The sequence below is a fragment of the Trachypithecus francoisi genome, unplaced genomic scaffold (genome assembly GCF_009764315.1).
Source record: "Trachypithecus francoisi isolate TF-2019V2 unplaced genomic scaffold, Tfra_2.0 Lachesis_group11, whole genome shotgun sequence".
NCBI classification, from domain to species: domain Eukaryota; kingdom Metazoa; phylum Chordata; class Mammalia; order Primates; family Cercopithecidae; genus Trachypithecus; species Trachypithecus francoisi.
In genome coordinates, this window is record NW_022681456.1 from 62803607 (window position 1) to 62820681 (window position 17075).

The window sequence follows — 17075 nt, forward strand, 5'->3', positions numbered from 1 at the left end:
GTGGCAGTCAGTGCCACTTTATGATTTCTTTCCCTTTATATCATAAAAAAAAAAAAGATAAAAAGCAAATGGTCTTATCACCACAGGCAAGGCTGCCTCTCCCTCTGCAACTTCTGTGGAGCATTTACGGCAGCTCTGGAATTGTTTTGAAGTAAATTTAGATGTTTTGGAGGGCAGATACATGTAATGGTTGTTTTACTATTCTGGGTTTAATGATAACAGGTTGCTATGTCTAAGCCTTGATATTTTGCAGATTTCTAAATGCATTTTATTGCATTTAGAAGAAATTTTGTAATGTTGAGAAAATGCAATGCAAAAATGAGTAGATACAATGTCCACTTAACTCAGAACAAAACAACCTTATTTCCCCGTAGTTGAAATGGAGGGCAGGGAAGTCAGGCAGTGGTTTCTGAAAGCCAAGAACATAGTAACACTGTGCCATTCTCTGGCCTGATCCAGTGCCACTCCCTTCACTTGATATCTGTTTACTTTGGAGGAGGCAGTTTTTGAGAAAGGATAATAAATATCATGGCCCAGTGCCCCAGGAGCCATGACAAGCAAAGGCACATACTTGCCTGGAGATAGCCTTTGCGATATTTAAATGTGTGGGTTAATTTTTTATCCACTTTAATAACTGTTTTATTCCTCCTTCTACTTCTTTGCTTTCTCTTTCCACCCTGAAGCCGTGGGTACAGAATCTCTGCAGACAAGTTGCTCCAGAGCATATTGCAGGACAAACCTGTGACGAATAGTTAAATTCACGGCATCTGGATTCCTAATCCTTTTCCGAAATGGCAGGTGTGAGTGGCTGTGTAAAATATTCTATGTTTACCTTCAACTTCTTGTTCTGGGTAAGTGTTTTCCTTTTAATTATCAATTTTGTGCAAGAAAGGGGATCTTGATATACATATCATAAACAAGAACAGACTGTACACTAGAGAAATAGGAGAAGAGAGAAAATATATTTTCCGTGTACTTGTTTGGATTTGTTTGCTCTTTCTTTGGTTATTTCAGTAATTGAAAATGAGCCAGTGATTCAGAAAAGTGCACTTCAGAATCTGTGAGGATAAACATTTCATAAATGTTTTGATATTGCTGTAAAAACAATCACAAAGGAAAACAAATACCCCTTAACTAAAGGACAGTTATTCTTAGTTGTATATCAAGCAGGCCTCCCTAATTTAAGGACTCTGTGATAAAAACATGGTCTGATTCCATCCGGAGTCCGGGTCCTGATTCCCACCCTTCACTTCTGGGTTTGAACAGGTGAATCACAGGGTATGGGGCAATAAAGATCATTTTCAGAGCCTCAAAGAAAAAAAAAAAATGGGTCATGAAAAACTTGAGGGGGAAATGATAAAATTCCTACATCATAAGAAGATCAAACTAAGGCAGTGGATATATATATGTATTGGCATTTTAAAGTCAGTATTTTGATGTGTCATCACCCCACCTTTTAATTGACAGTATTTGTATTTCAGCAATTTGTTATGTTTCTGTTGAAAGCTCATTGACATAGACATAACCAACAAATTGATAAGTGACATCTGTCATTGGAAAAATGAAAAAACAAGGTGTGAAAAGAGCAGGCTGGGATGTTGGGAAATTGACCTTATCGTTTTTAGCATATATGGTACAATTAAAGATTGTTTAAATGTCAATCAGTGGAACTAGCACAAAGTATTTAAATGAAAAAAGTATTTCGTATACAGGATTAAAAGCTAGCTTATCCACTCCAAGGATGAAAGAACTCTGGTTTTCCTTCTTTAGTAGACCTCTGTTTAGGTCTTTAGTAAACAGACATCTTGTATCTATGTGTTGCTATATTTCTGTTCTATTAAAATAATGATGAACTTAATTAAACTTAGCTACATGAATACAGCTTTATTGTATAGACTGATTTTCCATTCAATGATCAGTACAGATACAAATAGATATATTGAGTACAAATAGATATATTGGTGAATTTTAAATAACTAAATATTTTGAAAAGTAAAATAAAGAAAGTAAAACAAATGGACTGTTTTTAGGTTAAAAAATGGGCTGCTTTTGCAAATACTAAATGTAGCTCGTCTACATATATGTCAGTTTTTTAGTTAGTTCTGATACATTTCTTCCCTTGAGATATTTAAATTGATTACGCATTGGGAGTAGGATATATATAAAAAAAGAAAGACCTGTATTCTTTGATTTTGTTTTGTTTCTAGCTTTTTTTTTTTTGTTATGGAAAACTTTGAATAGTCACAAAAGAAGACAGGATAGGTAATCAACTCCATTGTCCAGCCCCAATGACCACAGAAAGATGGCCAATCTTTCTCCATTTTTACTCTATTCACTTCCCCCACCCCATATTATCTTGAAGCACATCTCAGATATATAATTTTGTCTGTAAGCATTTTAGTATATATATATATCTCTGAAACATAATAATTCTTGAAAAAATGTAACCACAGCCAGGGCCTCCTGTAATCCCAGCACTTTGGGAGACCGAGGTGGGTGGATCACAACGTCAAGAGTTTGAGACCAGCCTGGCCAGCATGGTGAAACGCCACCTCTACTAAAAATACAAAACATTAGCTGGGCATGGTGGTGGGTGCCTGTAGTCCCAGCTACTCGGGAGGCTGAGGCAGGAGAATTGCTTGAACCTGGCAGGGGGAAGTTGCAGTGAGCCGAGATCGCACCACTGCACTCCAGCCTGGGTGACAGAGATTCCATCTCAAAAAAGAAAAAAAGTAACCACAATATCATTAAACTTAAAAACTTAATAAGAATTTTTCAAATCAATTGTTAAATTGATTTGACAATTTTAATCAATTGTCAAATTTGAGCCCATTCAGGGCTGAAAATTCCTATTACCTCATAAATGTTCCTGTTAGAATCAGGATCTAAATAAGGTCCACACTTTGTGATTGGTTAATGTATATTTCATGTCTATTTTAATCGGTTGATTCTCCCCCAGTCAACACCTCTTTTTCTCCCTACTGAAATTTTATGCACTGGTGTGTGCTGTTTGTTTTATCACATTGCCCACAGTCTGGATTTTACTATTTGCATACCTGTGGTGCAGCCTGATACAATTCAAGGTCCTTTTTTTTTGGCATGACAGTCATAAATGTATTCTTTCATGAGGAGGCACTAGATGTTTGATTGTTTCCTTCTTTTGTGACGTTCATAGCCATTGATAGTCAAGGGCCAAAATCCATCATTAGTTCATTAAGAGGTTCAAAGTGATGATATTCTAGTTTCATCAACTTTTCTCTATTTATTAGCTGGAACCCTTTCTATAAGGAGAAATTTCTCATCTACTGTTTCATTACTTGGGTATCCCATTTTTAATATTTTTTAAGTGACATAAAATACTTCTTTCTTATTCTTTACTTACCAGATTGCAAGTGATGAGTTAAGTTACTAGTATTATCCAACAGTGATAAGTTAGTATTTCTTTAAGTATCCTTATGAAATGATAGATCAGCTCCATTACAATGTTTACACTTATTAATGTGCAATTTGTTTGATCTCTGGCCATCAGGAGCTTCTTCCAAGTTGACCGAAGTTCTTTTGAAATGATTCTAATGACTTTGATAACCTCTTTAGTATTTGGTTTGACATGTTCCAGATCACTTGCTTATTTCCTGTCCAGACCTGGAATCAGCTATTTCTCCACGAAGTTCTAATATCTGTCTTAAAGAGCTGTAGTCATTGTTTTCCTTACATAATACAGAATATATATGGCACATGTAAACAAACCAAAATATTAATATGCTAATAAATGCAAGGCTCCTATTTTATTAAAGATGTTTCAAAGCACTCAAACCAGTAGCAATCTTTAAATTATGAAACAGTTAAAATATATCTTTGTTGTATTAAAACATCCTGGAAAGTGCTAATAGCTATTATGAAGACATCAGAGGTCAGTGTTTCATTAAACAGCTAATCAGAAATTTGAAATGGGTATGAATTATCAAAATAACAGTCTAGAAAGGGTAGGTTATAGATTCAGGATTATTTACCTACCTACCTTAATAGGGTTTAAGGTAGATTGTAAAGGTCTGTATCATGCCACACCCACATCATTGCTTTCTGGGGAGTTCTTCTTCTTCTTCTTCTTCTTATTATTATTATTATTTTGAGGAGTCTCCCTTTGTACCCAGGCTGGATGGAGTACAGTGGCATGATCTCGGGTTGCTGCAGTCTCTGCTTCTCAGGTTCTAGCAATTCTCCTGCCTCAGCCTCCCGAGTAGCTGGGATTACAGGCATGCGCCACCATAACTGGCTAATTTTTTTGTATTTTTAGTAGAGAAGGGGTTTCACCATGTTGGCCAGGCTGATCTCGAACTCCTGACCTCAGGTGATCCACCCACTTCCGCCTCCCAAAGTGCTGGGATTACAGGGATGAGCCACCGTGCCTGACCGGAGCTCTGATTATTTTACGGTTACATTATCTGTTTCTTTGATAACAGAGACAAGTCTTTCTGATGCTGTAGATTTCAGTTAGACCTTTCTAACTAATGTCCCTTGGCGATTCCTACCACCAGCATATGTGGTGAGATTTACAATCTCTACGTAAGAGATTTTGAAATGGAGTCTTTCAGTGAGAGCAACAGTTGTAAAAACCAGTGATAATTTCTTAGCCAAGAGGTGGCATCAATATTTTAAATTCAAATATAGGCAGCAGGAGGAATCTCTGAGGTTAGGGAAGGTTCCTATATCTACTGTCCCTTCTATGCTCACCTCTGAGCTCTCAGTTGGAATTTTACAATCCTTCATAGGAAATTAGCAATTTGTCACATTCCTAATGCTTACTTAAGTGAAAATTTTAATGACCCCACTGATGTGGTTTTGTTATAGATGCCCAGGGCCTTATGTTTTCAAATGCGTTCTTTCTGGTATAACTTGCAAAACTGAGCCTTTGCAAAGTAGAGCCAGATGTTAAAATATCTCTTAGATATGCATGTGGTCATTTAATCTAAACAGACCAGGTTCTTCTGGGGGACAATTTGAGATATACCACATAAGCATATGGTGATTTCCGTTTGTTAGAATTACTAATTGAAGAAAAACATGTAAAAGTGAAAGTTATTCCTGATTACTCATGCTGGAGTTGGATGCAAGTTAGAGAACTGGAGGTGCTAGAGATAATAGATAAATTATAGGTACAAAACCTATTTCCCTGAGTCTTGTTTCAAAAATAGATGAAATGCCCCAACTTTTTAATGCTTGTCTCACATAGTTCAAGCCTAGGAATATTGTAGATGCTTATGGTGCCTTAGGGGTCTGAGTAAGTATGAAACATGGGGCCTTTGGCTGCTGGATGCAATGGAATAATGGCTAGAGACAGAGAGCTATGGAAAGGCCAGTTCTTAATGAGGGAAAGAAGAATAAGGTACATTATCAATCTCAAATGAGTCATAGGGAGGAGCCAAATTGTAAAGCTGAATGTATTAGTAACTGAAGGAAGCCACTGCACAAGGAGGTTTGAAGAAAGCAGAAAGAAGCTGGAACTTGTAGAGAGTCCGGGATCCAGCGCTTCAATATCATCATTTTATTTTATTGAGATTGGATGTGCTGAGAGCAATTAAAAGATTGGAGGCAAAGCAGACATAACCCTGAGATGGTGGTACACTGAAAAGAATAGGACACAATTATATTTTATTGTGTCTGTTGATGGCATCTTTCAAGATGAAGACCTAACAATGGCTGAGGTGTATGAATTTTGTAAATACAGTGGTTGCCTGACCCTATGTAATTAGGATGGAACTAAAACAGCAACAAAAGGCATTAGAATCCACTGGTTGACAGAGCAGGCTGAACATCAGCTCCTTCATCAGCAGCCATGCTTCTCTGGGGAAACTGGTTAACCTCTCTGTGCTTTATGTGTTCTCATCTATAAAAATGGGGATAGTAGTATCTACCTCATGGGTTTGTGGTGATGATTAAATAAGTTAATACATATAAAGAAGTAGGAATTAACACTAGATAAATGTTTAAGAAAAAGACATTTCAACAGTATTTTATAGGCATTTTTATGAAGCAGATATATGTAACGGTTTGGCATAGTGATGAATAAATTTAAATGTTGAGTTTTAAAACAAAGAGGAAATAAGATAGCAAGAATATGGTAAGTCAGAAACTCTTCTATCATAAATTAAGGGAACGGGGGAAAGGTGGATTTTGTAAACAGACTGGCTGAGATTTCAATCCTGAATCTACCCCTTCTTGTTCTGGAACATTTCCCTTGGCTTTTCCGTACTCCAGTCTTTGCATTTGTGAAATAAAAAATGATCATTTTATCTGGCAGCATTAATTGGAAAGATTAACTAAGCTATTTTATGAAAACCTGTAACCAAGGACTGACCATCAATAATAGCACAATTAACATATTTTTCCTGATTCCAAACATCATAATTGCTTTTTCATTTACAACTGTTAGAATCTACTGTGACAGTGTTTTATACATAATGGACTTTCAAAAGGTAAATATAATTTTAGCCCTACTCTGATCCTCTTCTCATCTCACAGGGCGAGGAATATGCAGGAATAGAGGGATATGTCAGCCCCAAGGCTGCCTTGAATATCTAGGACCCAAATTTCCCTGCTCAAGTGCCCTGAGAATTCTAAATCAAACCTTTTCCTCCAGGTGATTTAAGTGGGCACATTTTTCAAGATAGGAAGATAGGATACATGTTGTCTGTGCATATTACCTTGACTTATAACTTCCTGATATAATGCCCTGTGGCCTGTGGGCTGTCATTTGTATTTTTCCTAGGCTTTTCAAATGGATGTACAGTTCTACAGGTGTTACTTATATGAAAGTTATACTTTTGAAACAATATGGTAAGAATATTACTGAAATTGTGTCATTTTTTGATTCAGAAACAGCAGGATACAGATTAAATGCTGAACATTCCTCTCTACATGTTTTGAAGTTAAATGAATATAGGGTTTTAGTGGTTACTGAGGCCCTTTGTGGGAGGAAAACAATGTGGTTGATTTATTTTCCCTAAATTTAGAGTTATTTAAAAATTAGAATTTGCAGCAGTTATACCGAGTGCTTGTTAGAAGATGCACATGAATGCAACCATGGAGACACATGGAGTGTACACTTAACACTTGTATTAGTCTGTTTTCACGCTGCTGATAAAGACATACCTGAGACTGGTAATTTATAAATAAAAAGAGGTTTAATGGACTCACAGTTCTGTGTGGCTGGGGAGGCCTCACAATCATGGTGGAAGATGAAAGTCACATCTTACATGGTGGCAGGCAAGAGAGAATGGGAGCCAAGCGAAAGGGGTTTCTCCTTATAAAACCATCAGATCTCGTGAGACTTATTCACTACCACAAGAACAGTATGGGGGAACCACCCACATGATTCAATTATCTCCCACCGGGTCCTTCGCACAACATGTGGGAATTATGGGAGATACAATTCAAGATGAAATTTGGGTGAGGACACAGGTAAAACATATCAACACTCAATACAATAAACACCATTCATATGAGGCTGAAGATTTTTTAAAAACCATGATTGCAGAGTCTGCTAAAAGTTGAAGATTTTAATTTACTCCACTGGTTTACAGCATCAGAAAATCCAATATTGCATGAGGCTTAGTAGATCAGAACAGCATCAGGCCATGCTTGTAAAGGGAATGCACATTCTACTTTTATTTATTTATTTATTTATTTATTTATTTATTTTGAGACAGAGTTTTGCTCTTGTTGCTCAGGCTGAAGTGCAATGGCGTGATCTCAGCTCACTGCAATCTCCGCCTCCCAGGTTCAAGCGATTCTCCAGCCTCAGCCTCCTGAGTAGCTAGGATTGCAGGCATGTGCCACCACACTCAGCTAATTTTTTTTTTTGTATTTTTAGTAGAGACAGGGTTTCGCCATGTTGGCCAGGCTGGTCTTGAACTCCTGACCTCAGATGATCCACCTGCCTCAGCACATTCTACTCTGAATGAACTCTAAATCAGAATTTGTCTCATCTTGTTCAAGGAAATTTAGCATAAGACCTAATAGAAAATACTGTTGAATAAGTTAAAGATATGTAACCCTGAAGACTTAAGAGGACAAGCACACATCCCTGAAAGAAATACTCTAGAATCTTGAAAAAATGTATGTAGAAATTGGTATCCACAATGTGATGCTAGAAAGTAACCCCTCATGAAACAGTGGATGGAGGCCATAAGAGAAGATAAAGTTTATTGGTGGAAAACAGGATGAGATAAAAATGGAAATAAATAAAATATGTAAGGACTGCAAGTAAACTACAAACATAATAGCAGAATTAAACTTCACTGTAGAGATTACATTAAATAAAGACGGTGACATAGAATCCCAAACTGATAAGCTCTCCCACAGGAAAATCAAAAAAGAAATCAAAATGTTGTCAAAGAAGATAATGGATACAGACAACAGAGAATGGAAACCCAAAATAAGCTGTGTTCCTGAAAAAGAGGACAAAATAAATGGAACACAAATAGTAATCAAATTAATATATGGAAATTTTGTGGAGCTGAAAACATACCTGTATGCAGATGGCAAGTGCCTGTTCTACCCCAATGAAAGAAGACATCTATGCCTAAATAAATATTAAGAAAACTACTAATTTAGTTAAAAGATAAATAAACATCTTACAAATGTCTAGGTACAACTGACAAAAAAGAAAACAAGCAAATAATGCATAAGCAAATAAGGCTGGTGATATTCTTCTCCTGTTTAACCCTGAAAGTCAGAAGACAGTGGAGCAATGTCTGCTGAGTATTCAGAGCCTTTCACAAATGAATAAGAGAGAAAGAGATCTTTGGGTATTCACACTGTAAAATTGACTGAAACGTATCCAAAATGATTAAGGTATAAGTAAAAATGGATAGTTGAAGCATGGGAAAATCATGGTTAAATGGCTTACCATTTTAGGTCTGGAAATAAAGAAGTCACGTGTCTTGATAGTTATTTTTTTATTATCTCAAATGTAAATTGGGAGGATATTTGGAAAGAGATGTAATAGAAAATAGCAGTTTAGTGACATTTACTCTGTGCTAAAGCCCAAGACTGATTACACTAAATAGCGTTTATTAGATTATATGGAGGAAACACTGTTAGAGATACAGAATAGTAAATGCAAACTCCACTAATGCAGCTTAATACAACCCGCCTCTCAGTTTTTGATAACTCAGGAAGGACAAGAAAAAACATGGATACAGGAGATCTAAGTGATTTAATGAATAAAGTATATTTAATAAATTTCTAATAAACTTTGTAGCCTCTTGAGACTTTGTTGTCTTTTCTAGTATCTCTGAATCTTTAGAAATTGATGAAGGAAATGCAAAAAAACTCAAAAGTAACAATCCTACAGTCTGCACTTTCTTACCACAATGCAATTGAACTAAGACTTTAAAATAAATGTTTAGTAAAAGAAGAGACTTGAAAATGAACAATAACAGTAGCAGCAGCAGTACAGTCCTAGTATGTTAGGGCTTTCGGAATCCTTGCTCCCTGTCATCGTGGAGTCGCCTCTAGTGTTCTGTGGTTATCATAAAAACAAATTTTGTAATTATCCACTTGCATATTTTCTTATTCTTTTTTATCCTCTCAGGAGCAGCACAGGAAGAGTTTCTTAAGCTTATCTAAAAGGTGTCCATTTTGGGACCAATTATGATGTAATTCAAAATCCACTCTTCCTCCTCACACAGCATTTTCAGCATTCTCCAAACATACTTCAATAAACACCCAAATAAAAGGATAGAATTTGGAGGGAAGGAGTAGGGATGATTGGAGACACATTATTAGAGAAGGGGACAAATCAACATTCTACCATTTATTTTTGTTCTGGGTGGTATCTTCCCCCCTCCCCTCCTTTTTTTCCCTGATATTTTATGTTCTTCAGCGTCTGCCTGTTCTTAGTCATCTGCTTGGGCTGTCATAACAAAATACTGTAGTCTGGGTGGCTTAAACCACAGAAATTAATTTTCTTATAGTTCTGGAAACTAGGAAGGCTAAGATTAAGGTGCCGGCCAATTGAGTTTCTGGTGAGGACCCTCATTCTGTGGCCATCTCATGTTTCTCACATGTTCTTTCCCTGGGTGTGAGTGGAGAGAGAAAGATATCTCTCCTATAAGGTCACCAGTTCTATCAGATTAGAACCCCATCTTCATGACCTCATTTAATCTTCATTATCTTCTAAAAGCCTATCATCAAAAACAGTCACACCGGAGGTTAGGGCTTCAACGTATGAATTTTGTGGAGACACAATTCAGTCCGTTGTAAGCAAATATCAAAATTGCCTAATTTCTTAGGATGCTGGTTCAGACATATTGCATCAAAATTCCATAAAATGATGGCTGTTCTGTGAAAGCTGAATGAAAACCACAGTGATTCTCTTCAAAGAGAAACCAGAAGCAGGGAAAAGTAGGCCTAGTCAGTTCTGCAGGGTCCTGGAATCACGATACTAACCCACTTTACTTTTATAATGTTATCAACAGAAAGTAGAGAGCAGGCATTTATTTATTAATTTATACTTTCAATTCTTTAAAATAGTATAAAAACATTAGGGGAAAAACCCTAAAAGCTAAACTTGGTAAAGGGCTCAAAGAACCATTATAATGGTCAATCTTTTAATAATGGGATGAAATAGTTCAGTATTATTCATGGCTCTAGGATGGTCATTCTTGATAGAAAATAAATTTACTTTTAAAGTCATTCAACAAAGTTATGAATAATTTCATGATATTAGACTGATGTTTACATGGGAATGTCTCCACTCAGATGAGAATGATATACTCTAAACATTTGTTTCATTTTTGAAATGAAGTTTGAAGAAAAGGTAGAGTTAGGGATGGAAATGATACTTTGGCCAGCTTCAAAGTTCCTGAAAAAGATTGTCTAATTCTGAAGATTAGTTGGGCAAAATATTTTTTACTTCTGGAACAGTTGGGTACTCTTTCTTTTAAATGTTAATGTTACAGAAAACTTTCAGTGGCTGAGAGCCGAGATGGGCGGATCACGAGGTCAGGAGATCGAGACCATCCTGGCTAACACAGTGAAACCCCGTCTCTACTAAAAAATACAAAAAACTAGCCGGGCGTGGTGGTGGGCACCTGTAGTCCCAGCTGCTTGGGAGGCTGAGGCAGGAGAATGGCGTGAACCCGGGAGGCGGAGCTTGCAGTGAGCTGAGATCCGGCCGCTGCACTCCAGCCTGGGCGACAGAGCGAGACTCCGTCTCAAAAAAAAAAAGACTAAAAGTTGCTGTCTGAGGGGCAGATATGATTGATTTAATACGATTTGTGAATGATTTGATGTCTAAATACCTTGAAAAAGTAAATAGTAATACACAAACAAAAAAGTTAAAGTTTTAAAAAATATCGCAGTGAGTTCTTACTAAGCTCTTACTAAGAATTCTTAAAGTTTTTTCATTGATAGTTTAACAAATATCAGGAAAGAATGCTACTCATAATAGCTATAAGGTTCATTAGTTACAACTAAAGGCCAGAATGACTGTTAAGCCAATCATTATGAATCTGCCTGTGAAAAAGAAAAAGAAAGAAGATAATCAGTGAACAAACTAAACAACAAACAACAAATTCAGTTGGTATGAAATTACTGAAAATCCCAGAGGGTCTCATTATCATTTGACATAAATTATCATTCACAAACTGTTTAACAAAAAACTGCTAAAATGAGCATTTGTATTCGTTTGCAAATGAAATTAGAATTTAGTGAAAGGATGCTGTAAATCTCAGGGTTAAAGAAGTAAGGAAAATTTTCAAACACAAAAGCTGTGTTTTTTAATCATTTGTATTTTATGGTGTATGTGTGTTTATGTGTGTGTATGAGATAATTGCGTAGGTTATTTGGTGGTTAAAGAGGTTTGGTTTTTAATTGCATTCGTTATTTTGTAGGAGTTGAAGTATCTTGTAAGGGCGGGTTGGTTAGGAATTGTTCCACATTTTCATGATATGATAATTAGCACCCAGGATTCCAATTTCTCCATTCAAAATGAGGGGTTTAGACCTAGATGATTTTCAGGTCTTTTAGGGAGCACAGAGTCTATGGTTACTCCACTACTCATTGTGCTTCCTAGTCCTTAACAGAGCCCTTGACTCTATTTCCCCTGCAAACTCAATGAGAAGCCATTAAAAGTGCTGTCTGGGGGTTCTAGGCATATGTCTCAACCATGCATGAAAGCAGTGATGCTCCAAGGACATTTGTCTGTTGGAGCACAGCAAGGTCAGAATTGTCTACTAAGTCCTCCAAGACCTGCTGTGTCTGGTATGTTACCAGGCCAGCTCTTAACATTCTATCTAATAATAGATCTTTGATTTTTGTTTTTGAAACCACAATGCATAACTTTTTTTAAAAACCCTGAATGACAAGAGTTTGCCTTACACTAAAGTAAAATGTGTTTTACATTTTATTGTGTTGGCATTGGTCCAAATTAAATAATCTGGTAAAGTCATTAAAGGAATTTAAGACTTTAAGTTCTGTCTTTCATTGTTCCTTCTCTCTGAGTAAACTTTACCACCTAAAAGAGCTTGTTTTTAAGATAGTTTTTTGGGTTCAAAAACTGTTGATTATTGTGTAGCCTTGTTGCTTAACTGCACATCTTGTCAAATGTTTTACTTTTTCCGGTCTATCCCAACTTCTCCCTTCCTCTCGAATCTTAAATGAATGGTGACTATTCAATCATTCCCTTTTCTCCTGGTCCAACATAGCTTCTCACAAACAAACCCAGAGGCATGATAAAGATATTTTATCTTTAAACTGTTGTGACTTTTCTTTTGTATGCTACAATCTAGCAGAAACACAAGGCTAGAGTTACATGGAAAAATAATCTTTCCAGGCCTAATGGAAATAACTTCTTGTCCATAGACCTATGAGTGAGTTGTGGATGAGAAATAGAATTATTCTCATCAAACTTACAAATTGCAATTTCAACAATGATCTGTACATGAATATGCCTCATGTATGTCTTCCAGGTTGTGATAGTATAGTCAATGATAAACTACTGTCACCGGATAGATGAGAGGGTATGGAATCAGAGTTTCATATGATCCTAATTGTATTCTTTTTTTGTTTTGTTTTTTTCTGCAGCTATGTGGTATCTTGATCCTAGCATTAGCAATATGGGTACGAGTAAGCAGTGACTCTCAAGAGGTAAGTATGCAAAAACAAGTCACCCTTTCCCCAGTGTAGTTTATTTCATTTATAATAATGAAAGTTATGACAATAATAGTAATAAACATGTCTAAAGTGTTTCTCTCAACTACTTCATGTAATCACTTATGCTGTTACGTGATTTTATAATTTAATTCAATCCATCAAAATTACTATGTAGCTGGCACTGTGCTAGTTGTGGAAAAATCTTTCTAGAGAATGGAGGAGGTGTTATTCAAAAAATTCAAAAACATTCAGTGAGATGCAGGTGGGAAGGCGCCAAAGTGGAAATTTTCCTCCTTTTACTATTTGTTTAAGGCCACCATTTGTTTAAGGCCTATATTGAGGATATAGGCCACCTCTCCTTCTCACCAAGAAGAACAGTTTTTATAATAGAAGGTATTGACAATAATTTAATTGATCCCAATGTGGTTGGTCTAAAAGGAAAGAAGATGAGAAGTTTTCTTGGAGAAGAATAATTTGAATCTGTATTTTAAAGGCAACAAGGTACAAGGGTACTTGTTATTTACCTGTGGCAACTGGCAGTGAAGGTAACCGCTTGCCAGTAGTGGCTGATCTAACTCAGTGTAACTCAGTAATTCTCTGGGGATGTCCAGATTTTTGCTATATGTGTAAGATTAACATGACCCATTTTCCTCCCCCACACACCATTCCGTTCCCAGTGCCAAAGCTCTTACCCAGATCTACAGGACTGGAGGAAGTGTATTTCGTTTGGTTAATTCTGGCTCCAGCTATTGGACTCCATATGTGTGGTATCTGTTCCATGCCACAGTATCCCAAATGTGGGAAGAGTTGCAGGAAGAGGGAGGGGGCAAGTGTGCGGGGATTGTTCTGTCAGTTTTATGGAACATAATGCCACCCTGGCACCATTTCCTGGCTCCCGTGCTTTTATTCTTTTCTCTCCCCTCTTCTATTCTGGGGCTCCATCCCCACAAATTATTATTCTAACACATTCAGAGCCATTTATTTGTTCTTTGTTTTCTGGGCTCTTGCCACTAAAGGATCACCTCTTCTATTGCTAGAGCCTTTTTAAGGTATTTGCCCACATAAAGAGAGTTTCTCCTCTCTGAGAAGAACTTTGATTCCAAGCTGATAATTACTGAGAGATTATTAAGCCAGCAATTAAGACAATGTATTTTCTACTAAAACATATTATATCATGGTGCAGCTAGATGTCTTTGAACACGGCCTAGTGGAAAGAAAGATGAAAAGGGAATTAACGTCTGCTCTGTTTCCTTTGCTACAGTGAGTGGCTTTTCTGAAAACTTCTTTCTCACTCTATCTCTGTTTTTTTGTTTTGTTTTGTTTTTTCTCTCTCTCCTGTTGTTCTTTTCCTTTTAAAATTTGCTTTCTGTCTTTAGAAAGCCCGGAGAATCACAGTGGCAATTAGTGGCTTCTACATTCTGTGCCTCACCATGGTGAAGAAATTGGGTGGGAGATGGGTGTGGCAGCTTTTTAGTAACATCCTAGTCCATCAGGATTTCACTGATTGTTTTCTACTGATAACTGGAATTGTGACTTCCTGATGGCCTGGAGCTCTGGTGTTTGAGTCCAAGAGGAGCATTTGAAGATGTGCAGAATTTCCATCCTGTAGAATCTGAAGTCTGACTTTGGGACTCATAATTAAGCACAGAGATTAACAGTCACCTACTTACAGGGTGCTTTGGCCCTTCAAGATGTGTGTGCAGCCTGCAATTTATTTTATTTTATTATTTTACTTCCTGTTGATATTTTCTTTCCTTTCCAGTGCTTCTAGTAAACAAATTTGGTGTTTAGTCTGTTAAAAAATTGTACATATTGGATGTATTAAAGGGGAACTGTTGTCCTTGAGAGGGTGCTACTCCACATCTGGGGATGAGAATGAATTAATAGAGTTAGACAGCATCTTTAGTTACATTTTGACTCACGCTTCATCAGCCTGTCACCCTGAACAAAAGCCAGTGTCTACCAGGACAACATTAACCAGCTTGACTTATATAAAATTGGCTTGGTTTGTATTTATCTCAAGCCAGTGACAAAGAATCAAGACTAAGAAAAGAGCTGAATTTTTTATTAGTGAAAAAACAGAGGTAGCTATTTTAGAAGGAAAAACATGAACATAAACACAGAAAAGAAGGATGTTAGGGGAATGACAGATCTTTCTGCTGAAGTGTCTCATAGGGACCCTTTTTTCTACCTCAGGATAAACTTAACACCATGAGGAAAAGCACATGGGCAGCCATCCTTGTCCCAGGAGGTCCCTTCTGATCCAAAGAGGATTCCTGAGTCCTCATCTTTCAGGCCCAGCTGAATTTCTCTGTCTTGAAATTCTCCCCTTGTCCTAAGACACACAGGGACACAGTGTTCATTCAAGACAGCTTTTCAAACCCTGCTGTCCCTCCCCTGGTGCAAATATCAGAACTCAGATTTCCACTTCATTCTTGAATAAGAATAACCACTTGTTGGGCTGGAATTGGAACAATGACCACTAGACAGTCAATACACTGCTTTCTGGCTAGTCTCTGGCAGTGGGTCACCCTGCCCAGGTTAGCCTCGTAGAAGTCTTTCACTACCTGCTGCACAAGTGCTGGTCACGCTATCTTGGCCTCACGTGTAGATATTTGAACTATTATTTGTATGTCTGGGGTATCTTCTCTAAGTTCTGATAACCCAGGTAGCGAGGCTTTCATCCTCTCACAGGGTTCGCCTGTACTGGCCACAATATTCTAGTGAAGCAATATTTAGCAGTAAGTCCGTAGAGCTAGTTTCCTAATGCTTCTATTTTTGTCACATTTATTTTTATTCCAATGTCATGCCTGTTTATTAACAAAACTGATTTTTTAGCTCTAATATTAATAAGAAAACAATAAAAACAAACAAACAAAAATCTTTAGGACTTAACCAAGCTTTCAAAATATGTAAATTGAAACATTATATGTAGGCATAGACTTTTGAGAGACAAAGGAGGCCTAGCTATCACAGAGGTTGACCCAATTCCCTTCTATAAATGGGGAAACTGGAGCCCAGTAGGTTGGGTGACTGTTCCATATTTATTAGGACCTTGACAAAATATAGATAATTTGTTTTAATGCTTTTATAACTTTAGCACATTCGTTCCTGTTGGTTGTTGAATAAAAGTTTTCTCTAGGTAATAAGTAGGATTAAAAAGCCTTGAAAAACAAAAATATCATTAAAGCATAGCAGTGATTTTGGTATTGACTCTTAAGGGAGCTGACCTCCATGCTATATAGCCCATTCTGGGAGGCAGAGGTTTCGAGTTTGTCTAGGAACTAGTGCTCTATGTAGAGAGAGCCTAGTAGATAGAGGTTATAGAAAACAAATGGGCTACATATAGGACTTATGCATAACACATGCACAAGGCTTTACTTTTTCATTGTGATTTACTTCTGGATAAATCCACATATCGAGGACAAGAGGTAGACTGAGGCTAGGTGTTATGAGGGTGGTGAAGACAAGTATGTGTGTGTTGTTGGGAGAACTGAATTATGCCTGATGGGTAACCCACCCACTATAAAGAACCCTAGGATTTTTTCCCTCTCATATCTCATTAACTAACAGTCAAAATAAAGAGTTTCTAGATGACTTTATGGACTATGGCTTTTGGGAACAAAGAGATAAAATTGATATAAAATATCAGGAACTGGATTTCTTTTTAATGAAGATACAAAGTGTTTTTATTAACCCATGGAAGTTCCCTCATGTCCCTTTTCAGTTAACTCTTATTTTCCCTTCTGCCTTGCTCAAAGTCAAGCACTGCTTTGATTTTTATAACCATAGTTTTGCGAATGCTTGAACTTTATAGAAATGGAATCATACAGTATTCACTTTTTTCTGTGGCTTCTTTAGCTCAGCATAATGACTCTGAAATTCATTTATATTGTTGTGTCTATCAGTAGTTTAAG

General features: G+C 36.9%; 1 protein-coding gene across 1 annotated transcript in view; it reads left to right on the plus strand.

Moving 5' to 3' along the window:
• The first annotated feature begins 523 nt into the window (after window positions 1–523).
• Window positions 524–17075, plus strand: part of TSPAN8 (tetraspanin 8) — a 33178-nt gene continuing 16626 nt past the window's right edge. The window contains exons 1-2 of the mRNA XM_033221268.1: window positions 524–851; window positions 13090–13152. Of these exons, the coding sequence (XP_033077159.1) occupies window positions 792–851; window positions 13090–13152 (123 nt within the window). The 5' untranslated portion in view covers window positions 524–791. The remainder of the gene's footprint in view (window positions 852–13089; window positions 13153–17075) is intronic.